The sequence below is a fragment of the Musca vetustissima genome, unplaced genomic scaffold (genome assembly GCF_032173495.1).
Source record: "Musca vetustissima isolate MV318-11 ecotype Yass unplaced genomic scaffold, APGP_CSIRO_Mvet_v1 utg665459, whole genome shotgun sequence".
Classification (NCBI taxonomy): domain Eukaryota; kingdom Metazoa; phylum Arthropoda; class Insecta; order Diptera; family Muscidae; genus Musca; species Musca vetustissima.
Genome location: NW_026882547.1, coordinates 11,999 through 31,690, shown reverse-complemented (window position 1 = coordinate 31,690; position 19,692 = coordinate 11,999). Strand labels below are relative to the sequence as shown.

The 19,692-nt window shown below is 34.6% G+C and overlaps 1 protein-coding gene and 1 non-coding gene across 2 annotated transcripts; one reads left to right on the top strand and one right to left on the bottom strand.

Annotated features, from left to right (window-relative positions):
- Positions 1–654: 654 nt before the first annotated feature.
- On the bottom strand, positions 655–19,156 carry LOC133329013 (probable cytochrome P450 313a4). The gene is made up of 8 exons (XM_061537512.1): positions 18,973–19,156; positions 18,675–18,863; positions 18,537–18,609; positions 18,297–18,429; positions 15,743–15,895; positions 15,230–15,665; positions 13,103–13,245; positions 655–714 (listed from the first exon to the last, which is right to left on the bottom strand). The coding sequence occupies exons 1-8, from the start codon at positions 19,154–19,156 to the stop codon at positions 655–657; spliced, it is 1,371 nt and encodes a 456-aa protein (XP_061393496.1).
- Trnai-aau (transfer RNA isoleucine (anticodon AAU)) lies at positions 10,977–11,050 on the top strand. The gene has a single exon. It is a non-coding gene; the product is annotated as a tRNA-Ile (tRNA).
- Positions 19,157–19,692: the final 536 nt, after the last annotated feature.

Here is a 19,692-nt window from a genome sequence, read left to right as displayed (position 1 = left end):
TTCGAGGACTATCTAAGGCGTGGATTTATTAAACATATTTTTCGAGGACTATCTAAGGCGTGGATTTATTAAACATATTTTTCGAGGACTATCTAAGGCGTGGATTTATTAAACATATTTTTCGAGGACTATCTAAGGCGTGGATTTATTAAACATATTTTTCGAGGACTATCTAAGGCGTGGATTTATTAAACATTTTTTCGAGGACTCTCTAAGGCGTGGATTTATTAAAAATAAATTTGTTCAATAACTATGAATTTGTCAAGGACTATTAAATAAGTGGATTTATTAAAAATAGGCCTGGATTTATTAAACATATTTTTCGAGGACTCTCTAAGGCGTGGATTTATTCAAATACTTTTTTCCAAAGACTATCAAAGGCATGGATTTATTCAAAATATTTTTTCCAAAAACTATCAAAGACGAGGTTTTATTAGAACTACTTTCCAAAGACTATCAAAGGTGTGGATTTATTACATTACTAAATCCATGTGCATTTTTGCCTTTTTCTCACAATTTACCAATTTCAAAGTAAATGAAGTCTAACAAATTTACTGTTCTCACTCCATTATTTTGTCATGGCTATTTGCCTGTAATAAAGCCAGTCCATAAATATCTCAAACGACTGACTTAACTCCACAAACACCAGAATTGTCATTTGCCAACACCCCGTTTACTGCTGCTGTCACTGCTACTACCACTACCAACTGTCAACTGAATAAATTATGTTAATTAATGACGTTAATGCAAAACATTTGCTTACAACATTTAACGTTATCATATATATTATATCGCATATATCGTGTAATATGTGTATACATATGTATGTGTGTGTTTGATGTATCTACGTACATATGTACCAACAGTATTGTCAGAATTATATGCCATATTTGTATATATATAAGTATGTATGTACATAAATTCATATGGATCAGTGTCGTTATTGGCAATACATACGCACATATCGCCAGATGTGGGTCATTTTATGTAGCATTAGACTTAAGTTTCCTAGGTTCTAAAACAATAAAATTCTCTTGAAAAAAAAATTTATAATAAATCCGCGCTTCAGATAGTCCTCGAAAATAATATTTCTAATAAATCCTTTGTTAGTCCTTAAAAACAAACTTTTAATAAAACCACGCCTTTGAAAGTCATTGAGAAAAATATTTTTAATAAATCCACCCCTTTAAACCCTACACAACTATGTTGTCAGGGTATTATAGCTTTCTGCAGCCCCAAATGTTTGTAACGTCACGAAATATTGGCCCTAGACCCACCTTAAAGTATACCGATCGTCATATATCGACTAGCTGAGTTGATCTAGACATGTGTGTCCGTCCGTCCGTCTGTCCATTATAATTTGTAAACACGATACAGGCCACAGTTATGGACCAATCTTCACGAAATTGCATGTTGGATGGGTCTTGGCCAATGAAGACCCCTATTGTTTTTGGTAAAGATCGGTTAATATTTAGGGGATGAAATGGACCAAATACTTTATTGTCGGTTTTTCTGGTCGCTCCAGGGGCCGCAATTCGCGAATTTTTACATGGAGAACGTCGCGATTTTTTACATATCGAGCCAAAGAATAAGCATGCCTGTTTTGATAAAGATCGGTCAATATTTAGCGGGTCAAATAGACCCTGACTTAGGGATTTTCGATTTTTGCCTCTGACCAAAAAATCGATTTTTCGACTTTTTGATTATTTCCTTTGACTAAAAAGTCGACTTTTTGATCTTCCAATTTTGTCAAAACAGTTCAAAATCGATTTTCGACTTTTACTGACTTCTGCAAAATCGACTAAAAAGATAAAGTGAAGTTCCGGAAAGTGCAATTTTTGGGAAATTTGAGCTTTGTGATAAAAAACCAAGTATTTATGAAGAAAATCGAAAGTCGATCTTGAAAAGTCGATTTTACCATTTTCTCATAGACTAACAGCCTGTTTTTGTAAAATTCCAAACGAACGAATTCGAGTCACTTACGACCAAACCTTTATTTATGTTTATAAAGGTTTTCTGATTCAAAACAAAAATAAATGACATATTTTTCAAAACCAAGGAGTTTGGTCGTAAGTCACTCGAATTCGTTCGTTTGGAATTTTACAAAAACAGGCTGTAATAGTCGACTTCGACTTTTAGACTTTTCAATACAAAAAGTCGATTAATCGATTAGTCGAAAGTCGATTTACTTATCCCTACCCTGACTTTTGTGTGAAAAATTATAAAATGTGTATTCTATAGCGTATATATTTACTCCTAAAGGACATAGACCCGATACGTTTATAGTATATCCAAGGGGAGTGTCTGACCTTCAAATTGTCGTATGTACTCGGATGTGGGAGTTACACGTAAATATTTACAGGTGCATACGTATTCAGATATTATTTAGTAACCCATTACCACACTAGAGGGCGGAAATAAAACGCTGATCGCTTTCAGAATTTACATGAGGATTCAGGTATGATCAAGAACATCGCCTATAATATGAGGTGATGATCAGATAATAATATTTGTATGAAATAGACCGAAAACTTAATTTTGTGTTTTTTCGAGATTGAGATAAAGTGGACCTAAAACGTATTTTTGTGTTTTTTTTTTTTGGAGTCGATTTATAGGCCACAATTGAAAGCCAAACATCACAACACAACCTACGGTGAAGAGAATCTGGAAAAGTAATTAGATGGGCTGTGCTGAATATTAGTAATAGTTGTTAACCTCTAGTTGGTCAAGAGAGTGCAAATATCGCGAAATATTGCCCATGCTCAGAATATAGGACCACAGAAAGTTAAATTTTCGTGGAAGTTGTGTTGGGTATCATACGGCCCCGTACGATTATACTGCTCCGCTCACTGGTTTTACGTCTTTGATAGTCCTTCGTTAATTAACTCATATTTCATAAGTTTTTCATACCAGTCACATAGTATGTAAATGTGTGTGTGTGCATGCAACAGAAATTATGTTGTAAGCCAACAATAATAATGGCATTATTGGCATTTGTATCTGCCTTTGACAGATATTCATAGCTCGAACACCAAATTCCTGCACAAACATATGTGTAGGAAATAGGGAGGGGATGGGTGACTTTAACTGTCCACCTGTGTCCAAAAACTTTCTCACGACACACACAAATGTTGTTTGGCTGGGGGACAATCAAGTCACAACCGCCACCGCCACCACCACATCCATTTACACGAAAGCCCATAAACGCACACACACAAGGAATGTGTTATGGGTTAATAGAAAACCAACAATCTAAACCGTTAACACAATGTTAACCATACTGACCGAATGTCTGCCTGCCCGCTTGTTCGCCTTTCTGTCTTTATGGCCATTTCATTCGCTGGTGAGCGCTGGTACAACAATATGTTTCACTCGCCCTACACACCCCTCGCCATGGTCGAATCCCATCATTAGCATTCAATACGAAATGGAAATTTGTCAAAAACTCGATTGTCATTAACTAATTATTAAAACGAAACCGTTCGTAATTGTCGGTCAATAATTTAATTGATACATTTAATGCGGGGGATAGATACGGAGAAGTTATAAAGGTTCAATAAAGGCCAATTTATTTGATTAATTGAAATGGCTAATAAGTTAATGTCGAATTGAATTTATATAGTACAATGAATGATTTATTTTAAAGGAGGGGGAATGTATGTAAAATACCTATGTATATTATGTGGAGGCGGATGGTATTGGGTATAACTCTGGAATTTTTTTGATTAAAAATTATTCGGGGTATCCGTAATAGAAGTCTTTGGTGTGGCAGTATGTAGTAGAGGGGAGTGTAAAATTCAATTGAAGAAAAATATAGCCTTGATTATGGTCGGATTTGTTAGAACGATGGGTTCCATTTTCCGAGTTTGTCTCGGCCACTCTATATATTAATTTTCAAAATGTTGACTGCTTGTGGTGGAGGTACCAGAACATATGGACGGTTTGTTCATATTGTTTGAGTAAAAATTATTCGATAAAAGTCTTTGGTATGGCAGTCTGTAGTAGAAGGAGTGTAAAATTCAATTGAAGAAAAATATAGCCTTGACTATGATCGGATTTGTTAGAACGATGGGTTCAATCTTCCGACTTGGTCTCGGACATTCCATATATTAATTTTCCAAATGGTGACTCCTTGTGGAGGAGGTACCAGAAGATATGGACGGTTTGTTCATATGCCTTTGATAATCCTTGAGATAAATATGTGTAATAAATCCACGCCGTTGTTAGTCCTTGACAGTGTTGCCTATTTAGCACTTTTAGTGCAAGATTTAGCACTTTTCAAACTAGTTTAGCACCAAAAAAGTGATCTAGCACATAGCACCTTTCTTAGCACTTTTATTTTTTTCTGGAATTAGTTAAAATTTTGTGTATTATTTCGATTTCAAAATTATGCATTAAATTTTCTCTATGTTTCAGGTAATGAGTTTGATTTTCAAATGTTAAAAAAGTGTCAGTACATCTGTAGACAATTAAAAATCTTTAAGTTCGGGCGGCCAAAACTTTTTATACCTTGCACTATGTGGAGTGTATTAACATTTTCTCAAAAAATTGTCGAGTACTTCATATGGTTATATAGCATCGCTGATAGTAGGTTGTTTATTTTGTAAAATGAAAAACCAGATTGAGTGGGTCTTTGTATGGGATTGATGTAGAAATCATGAACCTAAATTGGAAACCTTCTGGAAAGGAGTTTTTTATTCACCGTGTATCCGGAATACCAAATTATAGCCACTTCAGAGTGCCGAAAACGGGTCGCGTTCCACTTTATAATGGGATTATGTCAAAAGATGGACCTATATCGAAAAAGATCGGCAAACATATTTTTAAATTACAGACAATTTGGCGGGAAAAGGTTGTAAACCTTAAAAATGGGCAAGAAGGTTGAAACCTTTGTATGGGTGATATGTCCAAACATATACCTATGTATAAAATTGTCCGCAAAAATATATCCTACCCTACAACAACCCAGAGAATGCGACTAAAATCATCAAAGTAAAGAAGATAGAGCAGTAATTAAATATGAGGACTATGTGCACACTTTCACCTTGACAGTTTTTTGCATATATGACACACCATAAAGGGGACCCCACCCATTCTCGGTTTCAAAAAATTTAATTTTTTATTTTGATTTAATTTGAACCTACACTAATTCAAGAATGTCCCTATAAATTTTCAAGTGAAAATCTCAACAATTTTTGAAGATATAGCCGATTTATTGTGTTAGCATCAAATTTATTGTGTTAGCTTTAAACGCGTTTTTCTCCAAACAGCTTTTGTGCGGGCACGATAACTCAAAAACTAATAACCCAATTGATTTCAAATGTTGGGACGTTTCTCTGGGAGTGTATAGCTATCGTATGAACTAGGACAAAGCGAATCGGTGAAGATCTTCCTTATTATACCCTACACAACCATGTTGTCAGGGTATTATAGCTTTTTGCAGCCCCAATAGTTTGTAACGCCGCGAAATCTTGGTCCTAGACCCACCTTTAGGTATACCGATCGTCATATCTCGACTAGCTGAGTCGATCTAGACATGTGTGTCCGTCCGTCCGTCTGTCCATTATATTTTGTAAACACGATACAGGCCACATTTATGGACCAATCTTCACGAATCCGGATTTCTGGTCGCCCCAGAGGCCGCAATTATGGCCCAAACATCTCGAATTTTTTACATGGAGAAGGGGATTGGGTTAAAGAATAAGCATGCCAGTTTTGATAAAGATTGGTCAATATTTAGCGGGTCAAATGGACCCTGCTTTTGTGTGAAAAATGACAACATTTGTATTCTATAGCGTTTACCCCTGAAGGATATTGCGCCGAAAAGTTGGTAGTATATCCAAGAGGAGTGGTTGGCCTTTAAATTGATACCAAATATATTGTCGTATGTGCTCGGATGTGGGAGTTACACTTAAATATTTATAAGTGTTTACGTATTCAGATATTATTTAATAATTTAATACCACAGTAAGGGCGGAAATATAGAGCGGATTGCTTTGAAATGTTCCATGAGGTTCCAGTTATGGTCAAGGACAACGCCTATAATTTTCGGCGATGATCAGATAAAAATTTTGGGATGAAGTGGACCGAAAACTTATTTTTTATTTTCGATTCGATCTATAGGCCACAATTGAAAGCCGAAAATCACTACACAACCCACGGTGAAGGGAATCTGGACAAATAATTAGAAGGGCTGTGCTGAGTATTAGTAATATTTGTTGACCTCTGGTCGGCCAAGAGGGTGCAAATATCGCTTAATATTGCCCAAGCTCAGAATATAGAACTACAGAAAGTTATATTTTCGTCGAAGTTGTATAGAGTATCATATGGTCGGCCCCGTCCGACTATACTGCTCCGCTCACTGGTTTTTTAACTTAGTTTTGTGGTCAAAAATTTTCAAAGTTCCGCCATTTTGTTAATTGTTGTGCGAAGACTGGTCCTTGAAAAAAATATTTGTAATAAATCCACGCCTTTGATAGTCCTGAGAAACATATTTTTAATAAATCACATCACATGGTGGAGAATATAAAAAGTTCCTGATAAACTTCGATGTTTTTACATGTTTTTTTCGAATGCATGTTGTCTTCTATTGCATACATTTTTGCCGAGCAATGTTGGCCTAATAATTTGTCTTTTTTTCTCTCCACAGATTTTATAGCTATTTAAGACCGCACATGACTTACATGCAATCAAAAAGTCATTCTTGACAATAATTTATCAATATGTCGAAGACATTAATAACCGAGCAAAAAGAAAACAAAACCAAACAAATGTGCGGTAAGTCATTTATTTTTTTATTTCATAACAACACAAATTTTCCCCAAAAATGTTTCTTGTAATTTCTGGAAATTCTCTCCCTGGCATTTTTATGTTTGTCCAACTATATGCTTGTTTGTATAGGATTTCTGTAAATGCCTCAAAAGTGTTTAGCCTCTAAATAGTTTATAATTCACACGCAGTACTCACGTTCACACACACCGAACGATAACATCGCCTTCATCATTTTCAAATAATTAATTATCCACAAATTGTTAAAACTGTGCACAAGATCATCCCGTCCGTCGCATCAGCGTGAAGTGGTGTTAGTACAAAAACAAGTTTTTCCAATAAATTCTTGAATCCATTGGAGAATATTATTGAAAGATTATTTATGGATTTGGAATAAAAGAATAAACTAGAAAAAACTGTGTAAACACACACACACAGAAGCCCCCGGAAAACTTCTTAGTCTGTTTTTTTTGTTCTAACCGTAATATGTTGGCCAATAAAAAACGTGAGATGCATTTGAAAATATAATTGATGGTTGTGGTGGAATGTGTGTAGTGTAGTGCAATGCCGCTGAGATACTACATTCCAAAGATGCTGGAAGAATTTTTCAACACATGTTTATGAGGGGAAATTCTTTTAAATTCGAATATTAGACAGATTCAAGACATAGCTTTTTTATTCTGAAATTTTTATCTCTGAATTTTTTAAAGAATGTTGGATTTTATGAAGAATCAATTTCCAAGGTCCATTCAAGGTGTGGATTTTTAAGCAACATTTTTTCAAACACCATTCAAGGCCTGTATTCTTCAAAGAATATTTTTTAAGAACCATTCAAGGAGTGATTTTTTTAAAGAATATTTTTTTCAAAGGCCATTGAAGGCGTGCATTTTTTAAAGAATATTTTTTTTAAAGACCATTCAAGGCGTGCATTTTTTAAAAATATTTTTTCAAGGACCATTCAAGGCCTGGATTTTTTAAATAATATTTGTTTCAAGGACCATTCAAATATTTTTTTTCAAGGACTATTCATGGCGTGGATTTTTTAAAGTATATTTTTTCAAATACCATTCAAGGCGTGCATTTTTTAAAGTATATTTTTTCAAATACCATTCAAGGCGTGCATTTTTTAAAGAATATTTTTTTCAATGACTATTCAGTCGCTCTCGAGCCCGTTAAGAAGGATGATAGGTCATCAGTCGCATTTAACCACAGTTTGTCGAGCATCCTAAGAGAGGCAGGGCGAAGAGTACTACGTCGAGGCGAAGATCTCTTCCCGTCGAGGAGGTATCATCACAGTTTACCACAGTAGTCACTCACATCGTTGTCGAAGCCTGAAAAATGGCCAGGGTTGTCCCGCTACTGAAGTCAGGCCGATCTCACATTTGTCACCAGTAACGAATACTCTTCACATAATTAGAGAAAGTTATCATTTTGCGGATCAGTATGAGTTCTGAAAGCAACATTTTACAACAACAGCGTTACACCAGTAACGTCCGTGTCATAGAACAATGTTGGTAGCACTTGACCTGGCAAAGCCTGTCAATCATGTTGCACGGTTTGAGGTATTGTGAATACTTCCATCCGACCAAGTTGGAAACGTTCTCCGGAAATGTTCAACATATATTTTCTTTACGAATTCAGATGATACGATCATGGCGTCGGGTCTGTTTTGATCTCTTATAAAGCGTTAGATCGTTTAAGCAATGCAGAAGTACTCAGATTTGTCAGAACGCCGCCCTGAGTACTGCATGACACCTGTGGACCATCGTCAGAAGACGAAGATCCTTCCCTTACGTCACCTAGCAATTTCTTGCAGTGCTTCCGAGAGAATCGTTCCAATTTTCATATGCTGGATAAAACTCCCTCGATCAGGCTTGTCGGAAAGGATCTGTATGATCCAGTGAGAGAGGTCCAAAATTATAAAGTGAAACCAATATCCCATCGAAGGCAAAAGGGAAAGAAATAGACCTTTGGAGAATATGCATAGAATCACTTTCTGTGTCGATTTATGCATGTCTGTCCGTTGATGTTAAATTGTAAACATTGTACAGGTCGCATTTACAATCCGATTTGGATGAAATTTTGTACAGATCATTTTTTCAGTTTAGATTTAGATTAGCTCCCATATATATTTACGTTCGATTTAATGTAAAAGTGCACCAACGTACTTATATCTCTTTCGATTAGGACTAAATTTTGCATAGTATATTGAATTGAGTCTAGAATGACGTGTGCTAAGATTCGAGAAAATCGGGTCAGATTTAGATTTAGCTCCCATATATATTTTCGTCCGATTTAAGGTAAATGGTGCACCAAAGACAATATATATTTAGATTTGCACACATTTTGGTATAGCACATAGAATTAGGTTTATAATAATGTGTGTTTGGTGAAAATCGGTTCAGATTTAAATATAGCTCCCATATATATTTTCCTCCGATTTAATGTAAATGGTGCACCAAAAACAATATATATCTTTCGATTTGCACGAAATTGGGCACAGCGTAATGAATTGGGTGTATAATGATGCGTGTTAAGTTTGGTGAAAATCGGTTCAGATTTATATATAGCTCCCATATATATTTTCGTCCGATTTAATGTAAATGTTGTACCAAAGTCCCTATACATCCCTCGATTTAGACGAATTTGAATTAAGTTCAGAACGCTGTGTGCTAAGTTTCATGAAAATCGGTTCAGGTTTAGATATAGCTAATATATATATTTTGGTCCGATTTAAGGCAAATGGTGCACCAAAGTCCCTGAAAATCTTTCGATTTGCACGAAATTTTTTACCGTGTACTGAATTGTGTCTAGAGTGATATGTGCTAAGTTTCACGAAAATCGGTTCAGATTTAGATATAACTCCCATATATAGTTTCGTCGGATTTTATGTAAATTGTGTACCAAAGCCCTATATATATCCTTCAATTTGCACGAAATTTGGTATAGGGTAGATTTACATATAGCTCCTATATATACTTTCGTCCGATTTTAAATAAATGGTGCACTAAAGACCCATAGCTAGGCCGATTGACACAATGTTCTTAAATTAATATAAATTAATCTCAAGCAAGTTCCTTGAAATCGGTTCAGATTTAGCATAGCTTTCATATATAATTTCGACCCATTCATGCTAATTGTACAGAAATAATCAATGGGTAGTATTCGGTATGCTGCATGCGTGTGTCAAGTTTTCTGTAAATCTATTTACAAAATTTAGCATAGGTTGCAGAATGGCATATTTAGGGATTGATGTTAGTTGGTTTACATATAGATAAAGATCATGTATTTTAATTTGGTTCAATTTCCTGTCAATGTTCCTTCGAAAAGGTGACTTCTGTTAGGATACATATGTAGAATCTACCCAAAATGATGAAGGGTATCATATAGTCGGTTCGACTTTACGATTTTCCTTACTGGTTTTATTTGTCATTCTTGGGCCTTTGTGGGCAAACAATTTCTGCACAGAATATTTTCCATAATGTTTCTACATAGCTCCCACTTTTGGTACGTTCAAGGTTCTAGCTAAAAATTTTCGACCACATAAAAGTCATGACTCCTTTTAGATACATTTTTGGAATGTCCACATAATGGGTGAGGGTATAAAGTTCGGTCCTACCGAAGTTAACAACGTTTTTACACCAAGGTGAACAAAATTATTTTTGGGATGGAGATTGACACCAAAAATCTTATAAAACCATTCATGCTTATTCTATCGTTGAAAAAATATTCCTTTATATTTTTTCAACGATAAAATAAGCCTAAATGATTTTTTAAGATATTTGTTGTCAATCTCCATCCCAAAAATAATTTTGTTCGCCTTGCTTTGTAGAAAAATAACCCACTGTCGAAATCTATTTTAATTCTCGTCAACATGTTTATGATTAGATTAAAGATACTAACTGACCACGCGCCTCGACAACATGAAGATTATCTAGACAAGAGTATTTCATGAGGTTCTTATCGCATGTCTACAATGAAGACCTACCCAACATTCAAAGTGGTGAACACACACGCACGCACACCATATTATACGTATCTGTTAGATACATACATTTATGAGACCAAAGTGTCTTCGTCCAACTAATGGTTGGCTAAAGAATGCGATTAAAATAGAATAAAAACTATTCTAAGACATGAACGGACGTAGGCAGTCACACACGCACACACTTGTTTGATAATTAAATAGTATGAGCCATCCGACATGTGGCCCATTAGCTCAGTTGGTTAGAGCGTCGTGCTAATAACGCGAAGGTCGCGGGTTCGATCCCCTCATGGGCCAACAGATTTACTTTTTATGGTTTTAATTTTAATTATGTTTAGCTTATTTTTTTATTGGAAACAATTTGCTAAATTTTATAGCTATATCTATTTTTTAAATAAGGAAAAGGTTAAGTTTTTATTGCTCAAATACTAATAAAAAGCCTTTTTTCTAAAACAAAAGTCATAAATTCATCAAAATTTTTAATTGACTTCCTACCCCTTTTGTGCTTATAAGATTTCATAGTAAAATAGATTAAAATATGTTCCTGCCAAATAAGGTCAAAAAGGACTACCCTGTGCAAACTTCTTGCAACATTGTGTTCATAATATCTCTTGATAGCGTTGACAAATGGCAAGAAAATCTTGTCAAATAACAACTCCTTAATGAAAAGTTAAACCTTCCGTCCTCCACCGTGCTCCTTCCTCTGAGGGAGGGCATGGCTTAACCCTGAACTCTCCAATCTGAATACTTTCACTCGAAAAACAACACGATGATAAAGAAGAAGAAGCCAACCCAATTAATTCTCAATTAAGTTGTAGACACAGGTGGCCATTTAATTAGTTCGTTCGGTTCGTCCACAATTTTTTTGCTTGCCGACTTGCTTCCTTCCTGGCTTGCTCTATTTCATTTCATCATCATCATCTAGTCTTCGGGTTCAGAGGTTTCCATTACAAGAAAAAGTTGTTGTTGTGTTGCTGATATCGAGTTGTTGTTGTGTGGGTTCATCATAAAATGCTAAGATATACGGCCAAGCGACAGGACCACCCAGCTGGACAGCAGGAACATCAGCAGCAATCTAATGTTATTTGCCAGCTATGATAAAATTTACAACAAGGTAAATTACAACAAAAACAACAACAACATAAAGACAAACACAACCAACAACAATATTATAGGCATTACATTGAGTATGAGATGGGGAATAATTTGCAGTCTGGCGACACAGAGATAATAAAATTTCTCATGGCTGGAGATTCTGTTTGGCGAAGATGAACCATGGACCATAATGGAAATAAACCATAATGGCTTTAATTGAAGTTCAGGCATTCCTGAGATAATTTTTATTAAATTCAATACGAAGTATTTTGTGGTGTTTAGGTTTTTTATTTGTTTGTGTAGCATGGCAATAAAGATATTGGAAACTGGTCGATAGATGCCAGGTGACTCACGAGATTTAAGGACTTAAGAAAAAATATTCTTTAAAAAATCCACGTCTTGAATGGTCTTTGAAAAAATATTCTTTAAAAAATCCACGTCTTGAATGGTCTTTGAAAAAATATTCTTTAAAAAATCCACGTCTTGAATGGTCTTAGAAAAAATATTCTTTAAAAAATCTACGCCTTAAATGGTGGTTCAAAAAATATTGTTTAAAAAATCCACGTCTTGAATGATCTAGGAAAAAAATTCTTTAAAAAAATCCACGTCTTGGATTGTCTTTGAAAAAATAATCTTTAAAAAATCCACGCCTTGAATGGTCTTTGAAAAAATATTCTTTAAAAAATCCACGTCTTGAATGGTCTTTGAACAAATATTCTTTAAAAAATCCACACCTTGAATGGTCTTGAATAAAAATCTTTCAAAAAATCTACGTCTTGGATGGTCTTTGAAAAAATAATCTTTAAAAAATCCACGTCTTGAATGGTCTTTGAAAAAAATATTCTTTAAAACATCCACGTCTTGAATGGTCTTTGAAAAAATATTCTTTAAAACATCCACGTCTTGAATGGTCTTTGAAAAAATATTCTTTAAAAAATCCACGCCTCTGTTGGTCTTTTTTAAAAAATATTCTTTAAAAAATCCACGCCTCTGACTGGTCTTTGAAAAAATATTCTTTAAAAAATCCACGTCTTTAATGGTCTTTGGAAAATATTCTTTAAAAAATATTGAAAAAATATTCATTAAAAAATCCACGTCTTGGATGGTCTTTGAAAAAAATATTCTTTAAAACTATACGCCTTGAATGTCTTTGAAAAATGTTCTTTAAAATATCCTTGAATTAAATTTATAAATTGTATTAATATATGTATTTATAATTATTAGTTTTTAATTTGGAAGTTATCTATTCTCTACCATAATTGGTGGATATTTGCTCAATTGCAGTGATATGTGATTGTATAACACTAAGTCTTCCACTTTGGCCGTAGTTGAAAATTTGTAGCGCTTTATTAATTTTGCCATTGCCACTCTAATACTCAATTCGGCGTAACGCATTCCTGGAAAGAAAGAAAAAGAATAAAATGTGAACATGTCATGTCTTACTTATAAAATTTAAAACTGTCTTTGAGATCGACAGCCGAACGCTTTATATCATCCACCATGTGTTGTATATTAAAAACTTTAAATCGGTCAAACTAAGGAGGTAGTTAAAAAAAATCTGCGGAAATGTTTTCAATCTTCAAGAACCCGATTTGTAAAATTACGGAAAAAACCTTCGAAATACCAAAAATATTGCGAAACATTAATAGGCGGACTAAGTAAAAACATGGACCTTTATTGGTAATTTTCTGCATATGTTAGAGTCTAAACGCAACCATACAGTCTAGGGTCAGCGACAGTCGTTTGCCGTGTGTTTCTTATAGGCAACGGGAAATCGCGACGGCTGACGTTCGCGTCTATCGGCATGACGCTAGAATAGATTTTATTCATTTTTGCTCAGCGTCATACTCAAAATTTCTCTCTTGCTCTCAATTGAGTTGCCATATTTTAGGTAAAAATCAACAGTGCTACCAAATTTCAATGAGAATTTATATCAAAACATATGGCAGTGCTGTTAAAAAAACAAATATTTTCAAAGATTGTGGATGGTTTTTAACGAATTAATAATAAAATGGAAGAAAAATAATTGTTTCAATAAGTTCATCCAAGTTCCTTGACATTATTTTTTATTAAATAATAAATTGATTTTGGTTTGCACAACGTAAAATTTTCTGTCAGAAAATGAAAACAAATAATTGACATTTTGTGCCGCTAACGCTAACTCTTTCGTTTGGTTTTTACGCCGGCGAAAAAGTATGACGCTGACTCGTGATTCTCTGGTTGCGTTTAGACTCTTAGCCTCCAAAGAGTCTGAATACTGTCACATCGGCGGGGAAATGCGACAAACTCTTAAAAACACCGAAAATGGGGAGGGTCCTTTATATGAGTGATATGTCCAGCATGGATCTAATTCGATTATGTTATGCCTAGATGAATCTTGAATTCCAAATTTTTACACTGGGAAAATGCGGCGAAAACCTCCAAATTACCGAAAATGTGGCTTAACTTTTTTATAGGTGTTATATTCAAATATAGACATATATTGCTCCATAAACACCGAACTACATCCACATTGGGGGAAATGCGGCTGAAAACTCCAAATGTACCTTTAACCCGTTGTGGCCCGAATTTTTACCCGTGCCAATAGAACTATCTTCTGTGCACAGGTTTAATGTAACTATCCTAAATAGGATATGAGGAAAATTTGACGTCGCTACATCCTTGCATTCGGAAGACACAGTACATTCTTTTCGAACAATAAAAGTCCAATATCAACAAAAGCAAATACAATATCGATGAAAAAATCCCTTTTAATTAGTTTCTATGTTCTTTTTTAAAAGACTAAACAATTTAGAGGGTACGATTCGTACATTTCGATACGAAGCGATTTGAATATTTTAGACTGTATACACAAATTGGTACTGTACATATTTTTGCACTCATCTTTGTATTAAAAAGTATAACATGACCAAAAATTTGAATTTTTTAGATTTTTCGTTTGATATGTGTCGTCCATATTTTTGCAACATTGTCAACATTGGGTCATAAAGGGTTAAATGAGCATTAACCAATATCGATCATTTTCAGCGTGGATCTATGTATGCCCCCGGAATGATTAATTACAGCTACTCCTACATTGATCCGCTTTCAAGAAACTGGAAATTGCAGTCACTTTGGTGGAAAATGTGGCTGACGACTTTATAAATGCGGAAAATGGAGCAGTACTATATTTGGGATATGCCAAAACATGAACCGATATAAAGACGGACATGGGTAAACTACATAGATTTTATTCGGAGTCTCTGAAGAATATTTAAGTGTATTGCAAATGCAAATTTAATACACCTTATAATGGATGATCTAATCATTAACCTCCAGTTATTTTAAACTTTCTCATTTACAAAATACCCATCTCCCTTTATTTAGACAATCATTTCTTACCTATACAAAAACGTATTCCCTTGGAAAATGGAACGAAGGCATATGGATGACGTTTGGCAACATTTGAAGGTAGAAAATTATCTGGATTAAATATGTTCGCCTGGGGGCCCCATACTGACTTATTACGATGTAAGTTATAAGTATTTAATACAATTTCCTGACCATCAGGTATAACCATGCCATTACTCAGTGATAGATCACCACCACAGACTTTTCTTGCAAAAAGTGGAACTGTTGGAAATACGCGCATTGTTTCCTTTATAAACATATCCAAATAGTTCAGCTGGGAGATATCTTGATAAGTCATTTCAAATTCCCCTTTATCGTTGTCCGAAAATAATTCACATATTTCAGTATACGCTTTCTCCTGATACTCCGGATGCATGGCCAACATGAGAATGGTGAAATATATCGTTGAGGATGTGGTTTCAAAGGCCTGGAGGGGGTTTTTAATGAAATTTTTAATTTTTTATTAATATCAGATCAAACAAAGTTTTATTTTGATTTAAATACCGCTCCAAATAAATGCATAATACTGGTTATTGCCAATTTCCTATCAATTATGTTATTGCTGATGGCTTCGTTTATATATTTGGCGACCACATTATCAGCGGTATCTAAATATTGCGGATCGGTTCCACAATCTGATGAATAATACCGGTACGTCTGAAAGAAAAAAGGTAAAAATGTTGTCATATAGGTAACTGTGATCTAAAATTTACTTAAATATGACAATAAAAAAATCTGCTTATAGATGTCTCTACTAGAATCTATATAATACGCACGCTTACAGAATTTGGAGTGGACTCTTTTACATTACTATTAGGTTGGGGAAAAAGAAATCAATTATAATTTTTTTCTGTAAGTGGTTTAAACCAGTTTTATGGTCGATGTTTATCTCCTGGGCAATGTTACGAGTGCTAAATGTCGGTCAACTTCGGTCATTTCTTCGATTTTATCGACATTTTCCACGACCGGCACACATCATTCTAGATTTTCGTGCCAATCGAAATATATACAAGGACTTTAGTACACCATTTACCTTAAATCGGACGAAAATATATATGGGAGCTATATCTAAATCTGAATCGATTTTCACGAAACTTAACACACATAATTCTAGACATAATTCAGAACGCTATGTCAAATTTCGTTCAAATCAAGAGATATGCGGGGACTTGAGTACACCATTTACATTAAATCGGACGAACATATATATGTATGTATCTAAATCTGAACCGATTTTTACGAAACTTAACACACATCATTCTAGGCTCTATTTATATGTTAGCTATATCTAAATCTAAATCGATTTTTACGAAGCATTATATGGGAAAAATATATGGGAGCTACATCTAAATCTGAACCGATTTTCTCGAAACTTAACACACATCATTCTAGACTTAATTAGCTACGCTATGCCAAATTTTGTGCAAATCGGAAGATATTGGTACACCATTTACATAAACACGAACGAAAATATATTTGGCAGCTATATCTGAATCTGAACCGATTTTAACGTATCTTGACACACATCATTGTAGTCTAATTCAGAACGCTACGTCAAATTTCGTAAATATTGAAAGATATATAGGGACGTTGGTGCACCAATTCCGGAGTTATATTATATATTGCCCATATACTTTATGGATTCTCCGTTGAATATTTCGAGGTGTGAAAACTGTAATTTTTGTGGGAAGAAGTGCTTCATTTATCATAAACTTGGAATCTCAAATTACAGCCACTTCAGTGTGGCATATGCGGCTGAAACTTCCAACATACCTAAAAAGGGGTTTTAAAAAGGGCTCTTAACCTCCAAAAGTCCCGAATACCAATAAAGGTTGGGGCAAAGAAATCCATTATGAAAATGTCGAAAAAATAGGAGAAAAAATCGAAGTTGACCAGCATGTTAGCAGTCGTAACTTCGCCCAGGAGCTAAAAATCAACCATAAAACTGTTTTAAACCAATTACACACAGCTGCATTCAAAAAGGAAGTTCGATGTTTGGATGGATCGAATTTCCATATGCGAAGCTTTGGTCAAACGGAATTAGATAGACCCATTTCTTAAACGGATGGTGACTGAAGATGAGAAATGGATCACATACGATAACTCCGTGCGAAAACGATCGTGGTCCAAGAGCGGCGAAACACCTCAAACGGGTGCCAAACCAGGAAGGTTCTGCTATGCATTTGATTGGAATGAAAGAGGATTATTTATTATGAGTTGCTTTCATATGGCCAAACGCTAAATTATCATCTCTACTGTCAACAACTGGACCGTTTAAAGATAGCACTTAACCAGAAAAGGCCAGTATTGACCATTAGGAGAGGTGTCGTGTTACACTAGGACAACGCTAGGCCACACACATCTACATTGACTCTCCAGAAACTTCGGGATCTTGGTTGGGAAATTTTAATCCATCCGCCATACAGTCCAGACTTGGCACCAAGCCATTATCATATTTTTTTTTTGCATTGCAAAATTTCTTTTATGATAAAAAATTGGTATCCAGGAGGATTATGGAAATCGACTAATAGAGTTTTTTTGGAAATAGAGAGCAGGACTTCTATGAGATAGGCATTATGAAGTTACCTTTAAAATGGCAACAAATCATACAATAAAACGGTGCATATATGGCCCATATCGGACATTCCGAAGCATGTTAAATAATGTCCTATAATTCATTTAAAAATAAAGGATTTATTTTTCCCCAAACTAATATGTTTTGTACTACTCCAATTCTGCTGCAAAACTTCGGAATACTAAAAATGGAGCTTTGCAGTAATATGTGGGGCCTATACAAATTATAATACATAATACATTTGCCAATTTGTTTTCACCACAGACCTATACATCGTTTTCAATACCAAACCTCCAATGATCAATAATATTTATACTCCGGTGAATATATGGAGATGTTACAAAATAAATTACATCAAATACTGTCTAAAACATAAATTCTTTTTCTACTCACTTTTGTTGCCATATATTTAAGTAATACCTTACCGCCTCCGGATAATAACCACTAAAAATATTTCAAAATGTTATTACAGCTATCATTTACCTCATCAATTTCCTTCTGAAGAAATTCCAATACTTTTCGTTGTTTTCGAAAGACTGTTAAATCGGCTAATTTGAGAATTAGTTTGGGTTGATATAGCACATTCAACGTTATTTCCGACATGTATTCCATGATGCTAAAAAACATGAAGCAATATAATTAAATATGAAATGCGGTAATAATATGTATAGTATATTTTCTGAAACTATATAAGGAAATAAAAAATTCTCACATTAAACTTACCCCGCAATAAGTTCAGAATAATAATTTACATTAACTGTAGGCGACTTATCCAAATCACGCCCCATCATTGTCTCTATTAACCACATAACAATATAAAATGTATAGATCTGATTTTAATCATATATGTATATCACTTACCTCCCGTTATGCCTATGGTAAATTCTCGACAATAAACCAAAATATTATACGAATCTTGCATAGCATTACATTTATCCATTTTCTCAAATAGACCGGGCATTCGTCTGTTAAATACTGGCAAAAATCCCACAATTTTTGAAAATTTAAAACCAGGTTCCATGAATTTTCTGTGTTGTTGCCAACCTTTTGCTATAAACAAAGAACAACCGAAATTGTTTATAACGACAATGTCCTGTCCTTTATTGGATATCGCTTTTATCGACCAATTTCACCGGTATATAATATACTTGTGCTTTACCTTGTATAGTCAGCAATCCTTCACCCAAGGCATGATATAGTCCACCATACGTTATATAATCTTTACTCAAACATATTTTCGATGTCAGTACATCTTTCACTGTCTCGGGATCTCCAGTTACAAATTGTGGAAATGGCCCAATGAAGTGTACAAAATTTTGGCCAAGCTTTTCAGAACATTCCATTCCATGTCCGACAATAGCTACAATATATATAAATTGTTTTCTTTTAACTGTTGGGTAATATAACAAATTAATAAGAAATTCGTTGAGTTCGGCCGGACGGTTAAAAACATTTACATGAGCGCTATGTCATTGTAACTTGTCTGCCAGAAGTTTCTTTTTCCTCTACATCTGAATTTTTCTGTGGGAGCCAACCAAAACGTAGATATTGAAAATTTGGCATCCCATAGAACATGAAAAACCAAATTAGAGCCAATTGCGTTGAAAGACGTGTTACGTTGGGAGGTAAAACATTTACGTAGGGATGATCATTTTTAGTAGGACACCCAAAATACCAACTTACAGGTGATTAGGTGAAAAGCTTTAAAATACCGAATATTATGGGGTACCGTTATATGAGAGCTATACCAACACGTGGTCCGATATATCCTAATTTCAATACCAAACATCCTAGGAGTAATAGCAATGTATCTGTGGTGGAGGGTATATATAGAACAATTTTTTTAAAAATCCACGCCTATAATAGAACTATTTTTTTA

What these genes read in the sequence shown, in the direction of transcription:
- LOC133329013 (XM_061537512.1), bottom strand. Translation starts at nt 19,156, where the DNA reads ATGGAATGTTCTGAAAAGCTTGGCCAAAATTTTGTACACTTCATTGGG. An exon ending in AGGATTGCTGACTATACAAG is followed by an intron (nt 18,864 to 18,972) that starts GTAAAGCACAAG and finishes CTTTGTTTATAG; the next exon opens with CAAAAGGTTGGCAACAACAC. An exon ending in GGGAATACGTTTTTGTATAG is followed by an intron (nt 13,246 to 15,229) that starts GTAAGAAATGAT and finishes CTTTCTTTCCAG; the next exon opens with GAATGCGTTACGCCGAATTG.